We start from the raw sequence: 11,270 nt of genomic DNA on the forward strand, positions 1-11,270 counted from the left end.
GTCTGATCATCTGATGAAACTCAGCTCTTCAAATCTGGGGCAAATGCTGAAGATTTCAGCACGTGTGCTGCTTGCTCTCTTTGGGTATGCACAGAAACTGATGCTGTTTTGCTTGTATCCAGTTGCTTTTAGCACTTCAATAACTGAAATGTTTTTATCTTCCCCAGTAGGGCCAGCACTTGCTGTTGGTTTCTATACCATGACGTGGTTGGGTACAGGCAGCCCTGCAGCTTTGATGGTTCTTTAACATGGGAAGGGCTGGATGGCTCTAAATGATCCACTGAGAGCAACTGGGGAGGGGCGGCTCCTCCTCCTGCAGCTGAGCATTAACCAGGCCAGTTTCAGGCAGTTATTACTAATTGACTTTATTCAAGTTTCAAATGGCCACTGTAAATAATAGAAAAATAGAATCTTGGGTTTACAAGTCGATTGGATGCCAGCAGTGGCACAAAAGTTTACATTTCCTCTGCTTGAAGAGATTAAAAACAGAGTGCATAAAAATGTTCAGGCTCAGATTTTCAGGCTTAAAAAAAAAACAAAAACAAAACAAACAAACCTTTGCAGCATTAAAGTCGCATATTAAAGGCTAGTCCCTCCTCCCACGGAAACAAACTGGGATGCTTTTCTTTCGCACTGTGCACGTATGTGTTCCAGTCAAACATCCAGTTTCCAGCTGAGACGTTCAGGATGTTGGGCTGCCTGAAATAGCCCCAGCTCCCTGCTGGCTGCTGCCCCAATGAGGGAAGGGTAGGAAGCAAGAAGGGCTGCAGGGATGCTGTGCAGGCTCAGGGAATGCAGCCTGGTGCTGGGAAGGCAGAGCAGGCTGCGGTGCATTGAGCCCAGTGCGGGGTTTGGCCAGCTCCCTCTGCCTCCTCCAATCACCCCCAGCAGGGAGGGCTCCGTGCTGCAGTACCTCTGGCTGAGCCTTGCAGAGCACGCTGCTCGTGGGAGGCAGGAGAGAACACGAGGCTGAGGTTTGTGCACCAGTGAGACTTCTCCTGTTGCTGCGCTGTGAGAATCTAACCGAAAAGACAGTGCTCATGAAGCAGCTGTTCGACCGGCCCGAGGACTAAGGATTCAGTAAGAAAGCAAACTGGCCCTGCAGTCAACATCAGGTTTGGGGGGGGTGGGAAAAGAAGGCACAAGAAAGCCCCAGCCCTGTGTGTCAGCCTTGGAGCATACTGCTGTGGCCAGGAGGAAGAATGATGTGGTTTGTGTGCTGCGCCTGTTTTAGCATTGTGAAACAATTCCAGTTTTTGTTTGAAGGCTGATCTTACAAGGGAAGTGCACGCAACCACGCAGCAGATGATCCTTAAGCCAGCTTCCTTACACCTACTTTTATGCAAGAGGCAGCATGCAGTTTACCTTACCTCTTCAACGTACTTAGCGACTGTACCCCTCTGTGACAAAGGACCCTTCTGAAACACCCATGGCTCCATTTCTGCTGCAGCTGTGGAACTCCCTCCCATGTGTGTGGAAGCTGGGCCCCATGGCTTGCATCCTCTCCTGGCAGCTTTCATCTGCTCCAGTCAGAGCAGGTGGGGAGGTGAGGGAAGCCAGCCGTGTTCTCAGCTGGACTGGGCAAGAAGCAAGGGACTTCCTGGACTAAAACATCTTGCTGCTGCTCTTGGGTTTGTCAGCAGTTTTAGGCTCTAGGTCTAAAGATTCTCTGTAACAGTCAGTGCTGAGTGGCAGTGCAAGGTGCGGAGAAAAATACCTCTTCTCTTTTCCCATCCGGGACTCTAAAGGAGTGTCTGACTTTGGTCCTGAGCATCTTCTGCTTCGCAGGCGGCGGATGTGGAGGCGTGGCTGGCGTCTCCGTTCAGTTCCCTCAGGGGGTGATAGCGATAATCACCAGCTCCGTGGTGCCCCCCTGACCTGGCCTTGAGAAAAAGGCCCACGTTTCCCACGGCACTAAGGGCGAGAAGCAGAGCCAAGGCCGAGGTCACGGAGATCCAGGTTCTTCTATCAGACAAAACAAAAATCCATGTAAGCAACATCTCCTGACCTGCTCTCACGTGTTTCAGCGTGCTAATGTTTTCTCGAGGTTTGTAATCCCTTCTGTCCCCACAGGCTTGTGGTTCTGCTCCCAGGTAGGTGAGAAGAGGCTCTGTGAAAGCCTTTGAAAGGCTGCAATAGCAGCCACAGCTAGTGGGTATTTTCTGCTTTACACTCAGCTAGCAAGTGACCAACTGTGCCTGCAGAGAGGCTGCAGCTTCACTAATAGTGCAGAAGCTGTGCACTGGTGTTGGGTCTGTCCCTGTCCCTTTGTTTGATACACAGTACATCAGTGGAAGAGGAAAAGCAGCTGCTATGAGCAGTGCTAGGCTCAGTGTATAAACAGTCACTGAAGGTGGCTTCAGCTCTGCACTTGTCTTACAACTGGGTTTTAGCAGTTTGCCCCCATTGCTCTGTGCCGTGTACTTGTCTGACTGATATTACACACTTACTCTGACAGAGAGAATTTTTCATTGCTCTTTTCCTGATCTGCAGAAGCCAAACACCACCAAGCTGGAAAACAAAAAAGAACAGAGGGAAGAAAGTGAGAGGTTACAATTCCATGCAACAGAGGTAAGCTTAATGAAGGTGACTGAAACCCACGCCTTGTAACTAAGCAAACACAACATTATGTGCCAAAGCTGCTCTTCCAAATATTTAAAAACAAAACAAAAAAAAAACCCCACACCCCCCTGCACTCAGCAGTACCTTTGTTGAGCTGGTCCTGTATGGCTGGTTCAGAGGTGATGTTACAGCTGCCTGTCTCCGGGTTGCAGGGACACGAGTGTTCGCATGCGCAGAGTTGCTGGCAGTTCGGCCCATACCGGCCCACGGGACACGCTAGGGAATAGATTACAAAGAGGTCAGCCACTGTCAAACCTCCACGTGCTCTGAATTCATCCAGTCTATCACCCTGCAGTTCCCCCTGGCCCTCAGCCCCTGTCCCTCATGCCTGTTTTGTCAGCTGCACCAGTGCCAGGAGGGAGGGATGCGCTCAGAGTGGTAGGAGAGGCTCAACCCTTGCACGTGGCTCAGATTCTCAGGTTGCTTCTGGCCCCGTGGCAGTCTCTGGCATCGCTGCTTTCAGTGCGTTTTTCTCCCTGCCACCTCTGAGCTACTGTCCTGCTCTTTGGCTTATAAGCAAAGGCTGGGGGTGCAGGGGTGGTGCAATGGCCAATCCCTAAAGGGAAGGAGGTGCTTGTGTTTGAGGACAAGCATCCAGATCTCTTTAGCTGTGCTCAATGACCAGATTCCCAGTCCCAAGGTTTCCAGCAGCCTGACAAAGCTGTCTGCCTCCCCCTTCGTTCTCCAGCAGCCTGAAAGCAGTGCACTGTTAAGTTAACTGCCCTTATTTTGTTTACATCAAGGAAGATTTTGTAAAATAGGGATTGGGCTGAGCGTTCCTAGGCTGGGAACAAAGCATCACTGAAGTAACCGTGCACAGCAGAAGTTCACACCCACGCCGTAATGAACTTATCCTGTGGGCAGAGCAGGCTGTGCAGTCAGGTTCGCAGGAGCCTCGAGTACTTCAGGGAAGCTGCAGTTACACAAATGAACGAGCTGCCAGCTCTGTTACTGCTGCGTGCACACAGCTGGAGTTCTAAGGCTGGAAGCCAGAAGGGCCCTCGGGAGCCTTTGCAGCTGCTGACTTGGCTCACCTAAAGGCTGAGCTCCAGGCAGAGCCCTGCCACGGCACCTTCAAGGGAAGGGCACTCAGGTATTCACGTTCTACGCTCAGGAGCTTTGGGAAAGCAACACAGCTTTTCTGGGTGGAGCCTCAACAGGGATCCATAGCTTTCTAATGATAAAGAGAACTCCCTTTTCCTCTCTGCTCCCTCCTTTTCATTTTAGTCAATTCAGGTCGGACAGGCAGGCCCTTAAGCTGGAAGCCAGCAGCCTACGCTCCAGCTGTGAAGCTGACCTCACGCTTGATTTTCCAACGTGAGGTGGCTCAAATAAGACACGAAAGCCTCTCCCCAGCCCAGGCTGTTTTCCAGAGCAGCCCTTACCATGCTCACAGCTGGTGCCATAGTACCCGGCTGGACAGGAGCAGGTTCCATGCACAGGGTCACACGAGCCACCGTTCTGGCACTGACATTTCTGGCTGCAAGCATTCCCGTAGGTACCGCTCGCACAAGCTGCCGGAGGTGAGCAGAAATCTCATCAGGCCTCATCACACACATAAGCAGCCTCACCCCATGCTTATAGCCCAGAGCATTCCCTGGCCTGGGATGTTGATGGCTGCTCAGAAAAGAGTAGCTGAGTCTGGGTCTCAACCAAGGAGCAGCATTTCTCACCCAGGGAGCAGCATTTCTCACCCAGGGAGCAGCATGTCTCACCCAGGGAGCAGGTGCCAGGAAAAGGGGGGTTTGCAAAGGGCTTAAATTAAAATGCTTCATGCTGACCCGGTGGTAAATTCTCAGGCCGTGGTTAAACTCCCACTGACAAAGGAGAGCGCACTGCAGCCTCCCCCTTAGCTGCTCCCTCTTGGAAAAGGCTCTTAGAGGAAACTCCCCACCACTGCAGGCAGCCAGCCCACAGCAAAGCGGTTCAGACAATCCCCTTGTTGTCTATGAAAAATCAGAGTGGAGCAGAAACCAGCATTACCTTCGCTGCAGTTGCTGCCAACCCAGCCAGCATCGCACAGGCATCCAGCTGCGTAAAAACAAACGGGCATTAACAACAACAACAACAACAACAACACAGGCTTAGAAATAGCAGGAACTCGAAATGAGGAACCTTGAGATCAGGCTGCCAGGGAACCCAGGGAAGAGGAGCCCTGAACTCGCTCAGTGTAGGCACCAATACCCACCCATCACAGCTGCCAAACAGGGCAGTTCCCACCACACCTCCCGCGGAGCCGATTTTGAGAGATTCACTCGGGGTCAGCTATTGGCAGCAGCCCTACCCGCCGAGCTCTGCGCAGCAGGGACTCACAGGGGGTGCAGGTGCCACGCAGGCTGCAGTTGGAAGGGCCGCAGTCCAAGGTGTCACAAGCTGGGCCTCTCCAGAAGTCCCCAGCACAGTGGCACTGCCCCTGCACGCAGTCCCCGTGGCCGCTGCAGTCTGCAGGCTCGCAGGCAGGCTCGTGCACACACACAATGGTTGAGATGCTCCGAGGGCAGCGCCACATGTTGTCAAAGGAGCTGGGGACAGAAGATGGGTCCCATGAGGCGTGCGAGCACTTTGCTGCTCCCAGCCCTACGTGAAAGAGGTTGATACAACCACAGATACTCGTCCTGATTCTCACTGGCAAAGGAGAATGTCAATAATATAAGATTAGAATTGAGTCGGTGTTTTAACTAAGTAGTAACTCCTACTGGACAGGAGACATTTCAAATACAGGATTAAAGGTAACATGCAAGCCAATGTCTCTTTAAGCAGTCTTAGCTTTCCTAACTTTGGTGTTCAACGTGCCTTTATTTGAATTGTATTTGCTTTGATGAAGTGACATCACTGCAGTAATAGCAACACTTGACTTCCAATGGCTACAAACAGAACTTTCCATCATTTCTTGTTTACGATCAGTAACAGCCAGAACCTAAATCTAACATACGTTATGCTTTAGGTGCCCTGACACGAGGCAGGACAGGGTCTCCAAGTTCTCTTCCATAACAACAATCTGTTCACAGATCTCTGCTAATCTGGGTGAACGTGCAGCTCTGAACCTCCCAGTGGAAGAGCTGCTTTCGCACCCCATTCCCACATCAAGCCAAGCAGCTTTGCCGCATGTCCCAGATGACTAAGTGGAAAAAGCAGGTAGTCACTAAATTACTTCAGAGTCACTCTCTCTGAAAACCTGACGCTTGCCTCTACACTGTGAACTCTCAGTAATCCCAGCAGAGTCCCCTGCAGACCAGCAGGGTGGCACTGAGCTCTGCACACTAATGGGAGCTGTGCAGTGACCCGTGCAGCAGCACCTACCAGTGCTCCGACGGGTAGCTCGCGAGGGTCCCGTTCAGGACCAGGGTTGCCGACCCTCCACCATCCAGGTTGATTGCATTGATGATTCCCTGCTGTTTCAGAAACTCGGCCATTTCCCAGAGGTTGATCCTGCAAAAGCCAACGGTTCTTCACTGATCATTCACGCTACTGAATGAGGCTGCTGTGCTCGAAGCTTGGTCGCTCTCCTCAGCAGAAGGGGAGCAGCTCTCCCATCCCAGATTCACTGACCCGCTGTCTGAAGGCTGCCATAGCATCCTGTGGCTCTGCCTCTCTAGAACCACAAACTGCCAAGCAGTGCCTTCAGCTGAGCTCCTGAGCTCTGCACATCTCTGCCTTATAACTCATTACTGGAAGTTGCAGAGTCCCTCCAGCTCTGGTGACAGAATGTAAAGACCAGACTTGCACCTGCCCTGGGGAGTTACCACAACCTTGGCCTTACCCTCTAGATTCCGTCTGTCCATCCACATGAACCAAGACCAGCTGCCCCTGACTGTCATGTCCGACTGCAGTCCTGGCTGATATCACGTTGATGAACTTCTCAAAGGTTCCTGTGCAGGAGAGGAAATAATTCACACAGCAGCTGGGTGACAGAACCGGCTGTTTAGACACAACTGCCTGCAAAACAGCTCCCAGCAAGGAGCTCACTAAACTGAGACACTGTGAGAACAGAGCCCCATCCAAGATACCTAGGAATCACATTTCCAGAAGCACTCCTGTCAAGTTTCTATCTGGCACTGGACAAAGGAAGGGGATTCAGAAGCCCTCAGTTTTAAACTCCTACAGGAGGTACCATCTGCTTTTTCCTCCAGACAAGCATTAACAGCCACCATGCTACCACTTGTACAGTTCTTAGTAAATTCTCTCCAACTCTGAGCAGTTGAGCACAGCCTCACCCTGCAGACAGCCTATTTCCAGTACTGCACTTGCTGCAGACTTAAGGTAAAGCAGCACAGAAGAAATCTGGACCTCTTAAGTGAGTAGCAACTAGATGACAACTTCCCCTCGCCTTCCAACAGCCTCGTTACAAGCACAGTCTTACCCAGGGTGAAGCTTTACAATACTTACCTGTGGTTTGAGTTTCATCACACTCTGCAATTTGACTCTGATTGATGTACACTTCTCCATCTCTCAGGAGCCAAACCACCCCACTCACAAGCTGCACAAAGGGGTTTGCTTGATCCAAGACATCCTCCTCAGACAGGTAACTAGGAAAAAAGAGAGCAGGAGGGGTTATCCATAGGCACAGCAGTGTCATGTAAAAGCCTCTTCTGCTGCCAGCAGGCTCTAGAGGCAGGGAGAAGGGCAGGAGGCAGCTGAATGAATGCTAGCTACATCCAAAACCAGAGGCCAAGTGGTGCAAAGCACCCCTTCAGCACCCAGCGTGGACCCTCTTCTCAGCTGTTATATACAAAGCCACTGTTAACGACCGTCCCAGGCCACTATGCACGAAACAACTCCTGCCAACAATGTGGCCTGTGGACCTGAGCCAGGATAAGGGCAGAAAGCATCTGGCAGATCATGAGGGCAGAGCCATTGCCAAATACTCTGGGATCTGGGGAAGTATCTTTAACACCTCGGCATCTGTCAGCTTCCACTCTGCAGAGCAGTGGCACCAAACAGCCTTTGAGGGGATTTTCAGCAACAGCAACCAGTCTGCCTGCAGCTGCACGGAGGGATGCTACCTGCTCCCTCCATCTGGGAAAGCTGCCTCTCCTCTTCCAGACAGCAAAACCTTCCCCTGGCAGGCAGCAGGAAGGGCCGTTCAGCTGCCATTTCCATGATTAGGCATGGTGTGCCACGGTGGGATGCTTCCCAAGGGATATTCTCTCCAAAATGAGGGCGCTGAGCAACAGCTGGTTCATAAAAACCTGCTGCTAGTTGGTGTCTGCAACGCTCAGAAGACAGCAGCAAAGGTTGGACCTGAACAGCTGTACTCCCTCTGTAAGATCTGCCAGTGTTTTTCGGTTTAATGCCAATTGCTTTACGTGCTCCAGACAACGTCCTGTGGGAGCTGGATGTGTCACCTTTTCATTTTTTAGTGTGTGTGATTGTAGCTGAACAAAGCATCCTCGTTTGTAGAAAAGCATAACTGAAAACACCTGAATGGAGAACATGCAGAAAGAAATCCCTGTAACCATGGGAAATAAACCCAGAGTGACCACAGCTGAAAACTGATCACATTGCACACCGCCCTGAGCATGGACAAAGCTTGAGCAAAGCCCAGCCTTGGTGGGAGAGGCAGTGTCCTGGCTTAGCTGGGGGTAACAGTGTGCCCCAGTGTGCTGTCGTACTGACTGTCACACTGTGTGAACTGCTTTCCCCACTGCCCTGACAGTCCAAATTGCTTATATCAGAACTGCTCCTAGCACCGTACTTTGGAAACCTCAAAGATGCTGAGCAGACAGCTCACTCAGTGCTGTGATTCCCTTTAACAGTGGAAATCCTGCCAAGAGCTGGAGGGAGGCAAGGACAGCTGAGAGTAAGGACTCTGCAGAAGCCTCCTCACTAAGGTGGAAATGCCACTAACCCTGCCATGTGAATTACAGCTGTGGGTTTGGGGGCTCTCAGGAGGTGGCTGTGTGCTGAAGCCCTGCCTTGGCACAGGCTGTCTGGCTCCGTAGCAAACCTTGCTGGGTCTGAGGGCATGTGGGAGTAGGCCAGCGGAGGAGTGAATGCAGCCAACAGAAGCAGGGGCTTGCAAATCAGTTTCCAGACTGCTTCTCAATCTTCTGGGAGCCATCAGAGGACCCCCAGGAACTCTTCTAGGACCTTTAGGGTAACTGCTGCTCCTGAGAAAGGACAGCTGCCAGGGGCTGTACTTCTAGCAAGTGCTAAAGCCCTTCTGTCAGCTCTTTGTGATCAAAGGGAGCTCTGAGCTTTTTCCTCCTAATTAGGGAGTCACACACCCTTTCAGCTGGTGCCAGAAGAGACCTATATAACTGCCAGGCAGAGACCGCAGCTCTCAGGAGCCAGCAGATGCTGCAGCTTGTGCAGAGAGCAGCTGGAAACTATGCAGTGAGACACGGTGACACCACAGGGTGCAGCCTCCTGCACCAAGTACCCCGGGTACAGCAGACATCCAGGCACAGTCTGAGCTGCAGAGGGACAATGCAATGCTCCAGTCTCAGGCTGCAGTGATAACTGGTGCCTCTCTCTGAAGCTGGGGCCAAGGGAAATGGTCTCCTGATGTGTCCTGGTTGAAAAGCTTTGCTGTTGGGACAAGGAGCTACGGGAGGACATCAGCAGCTGGGATGATGAGAATGAGATGGGCAGGTAATAACCTGCAGAAAGAGGAGCCTCAACCCTACAGCACCCACAGGCAGCACCCAGAATCTGCTCAGTGGGGTGGCAAACCCTGTGATGATGAAAGCTGGAAGGCTCTCAGCTCTGGCAGTAGGAGGGAGCTCTTCCTGCACCCCCAGATGTGTGCCTACAGAGTAAGGTCAGTTCCCTGCAGCAGGCAAGGAGCTGGGATTCCTGTGAAACCAAGTGCCAGCTAAGCGTGACCCACAGCAGCACCAGAGGTGATTGACAGTGGGAGGCTGCCAGACTTTCTAGGGAGACTTTCTGGGATGCTGTAGGGGGACTGCTGAGGCTTCTTCAGCTCTAAGACCACCGCTGCCTACAGCGCTAGCTTTGTGGGACACCACCTAGCACCCAAACTTGTGCAACTTTGTGGGAACTGCTCTCTACAACTACCTCAAAGAGGATGTGGTGAGCCTCTTCTCCTGTGTAACTTGTGATAGGATGAGAGGTAATGGCCTCAAGCTGCACGGGGGGAGGTTCAGGTTGGTTATTAGGAAAAATTTATTCTCTGAAAAAGAGGTCAGGCACTGGAACGGGCTGCCCAGGGAGGTGGTTGAGTCACTGTCCCTGAGAGGTGTTCAAGAAATGTTTAGCTGTTGTACTGAGGAACAGACATGGTTTAGGGGGGAAATCTGGTGGTAGATGGGTGGTTGGACTGGATGACTTTGGAGATCTTTTCCAGCTTTGGTGATTCTATGATTCTGTTACTCAGTCTGGAGAAGAGGAGGCTCAGGGAAGACCTTATCACTCTCTACAACTCCAGAAAGGCGGCTGTGGCAAGGCTGGGGTCAGCCTCTGCTCCCAGCTAACAGCAAGAGGATGAGAGTGAACAGCCTCAAGTTATGCCAGGGGAGGTCCAGGTTGGATATCAGGAAAAATTCAGAAGGTGAGGTGTTGGCACAGACTGCCCAGGGAAGTGGTGGGATCACCGTCTCTGAAGGTGCTCAAGAACTGCGGAGATGTGGCACTGAGGGACGTGGTTAGTGGGCATGGTGGGATGGCTTGGGGTTGGACTTCACGATCTCAGAGATCTTTTCAAACCTTAGTGACTCTATAAATGCACATCCCATCTCTGTGTGCGAGACCGGCTTACTGCACAGCAGGTAACGCATCCACCTTCAGGCAACAAGGCGGCTATGCCTGAGCAACGCTGTCCGCCTGCCTGACCCCCAGCAGCCTGCGGGGAGAGCCCTGCAAACCCCCCCGTCCTTACCCAAACACCATGGTGCCATCCCTGCGGATGCCGAACTGGGCGTTCTGCAGGCCGCGGGCGTTGCGCACCAGCCTGCCGTCGCTCACCACGTTCCCCAAGCACTCCCCGCTGCTCATGTCGAAGTAACCGCCGTTCTGGGCCACCAGGCACCGGCCCAGCCGCGCCGTCTCCTCCACGGGGACCCTGCGCTGCGCCCCGCAGCCCCCGGCACCGCCGGGCTCCAGCACCGAGAAGGTTCTCAGCGGGTTCCTCACGAAGGTGAAGTGGCCGTACACCGCCCGGCGCTGCTCTTCGGCCGAGGCGACGTAGGAAACGAAGGTCCGGGTGGTGGCCGCGGGCAGTCCCGTGCTGTTGTCGCCGGGCCAGGCCTCGTGCGTCACGTTGCCGTGCCGGACGGGCTGGCAGGCCCTGACGTGGCGGTGGCCGTGCCGCGGCCCGTGCCGCCCGGGCGGGTAGGGCTGCAGCAGCCGCTGGCCGGAGGCGGCCCTGTAAGACAGCACCGCGGCGTCACGGAGCGCTCTCATCCCCGGGCCGCAGCGAGGGAGGCCTCCGCTTCCCCCTTCCACCGGCGAGACCCCGACCGAGGGAGGCCGGGCCCGAGAGGAGCCACTCACCCGGCGCCGCGCGCCGCCTGCAGCCAGCCCAGCGCCGCCAGCGCCGCCGCCACCGCCAGCGCCCACCGCCGCCGGCCAGCGGCCCCCGCCGACACGGAGGCCGCCATCTTGGCGGGCGCACGCCGCTAGCGCGCCCCCTGGCGGCGGGAGGCCGCGCAGCCCTACGGCCCGCGGCACCGAGCGGTGGCGGGGGG

The 11,270-nt window shown here is 53.8% G+C and overlaps 1 protein-coding gene across 2 annotated transcripts; it reads right to left on the bottom strand.

Moving 5' to 3' along the window:
* NAGPA (N-acetylglucosamine-1-phosphodiester alpha-N-acetylglucosaminidase) lies at nt 340-11,183 on the bottom strand. 2 transcript variants are annotated; one of them, XM_021411393.1, is made up of 12 exons: nt 11,077-11,183; nt 10,463-10,948; nt 7,009-7,148; nt 6,383-6,491; nt 5,923-6,051; nt 4,936-5,144; nt 4,606-4,653; nt 4,008-4,136; nt 2,707-2,838; nt 2,451-2,511; nt 1,718-1,965; nt 340-1,019 (listed from the first exon to the last, which is right to left on the bottom strand). In XM_021411393.1, exons 1-11 carry the CDS (start codon nt 11,181-11,183, stop codon nt 1,743-1,745), a joined length of 1,773 nt encoding a protein of 590 aa, XP_021267068.1. In that variant the 3' UTR covers nt 340-1,019; nt 1,718-1,742. The 2 variants fall into 2 exon arrangements, with proteins under 2 accessions (XP_021267068.1, XP_021267067.1); XM_021411392.1 differs by having other exon boundaries at nt 340-1,965.

This window comes from Numida meleagris, chromosome 13 (assembly GCF_002078875.1).
Source record: "Numida meleagris isolate 19003 breed g44 Domestic line chromosome 13, NumMel1.0, whole genome shotgun sequence".
Classification (NCBI taxonomy): domain Eukaryota; kingdom Metazoa; phylum Chordata; class Aves; order Galliformes; family Numididae; genus Numida; species Numida meleagris.

Bases quoted from the DNA above. Each gene is read 5' to 3' on its own strand.
- NAGPA (XM_021411393.1), bottom strand. From the start codon at position 11,183: ATGGCGGCCTCCGTGTCGGCGGGGGCCGCTGGCCGGCGGCGGTGGGCG. The intron at 5,145-5,922 runs GTAGGTGCTGCT...TTCTGTCCCCAG, and splicing joins AGCTACCCGTCGGAGCACTG to CTCCTTTGACAACATGTGGC. The intron at 2,839-4,007 runs GTAAGGGCTGCT...TCTATTCCCTAG, and splicing joins TGGCACCAGCTGTGAGCATG to CGTGTCCCGTGGGCCGGTAT.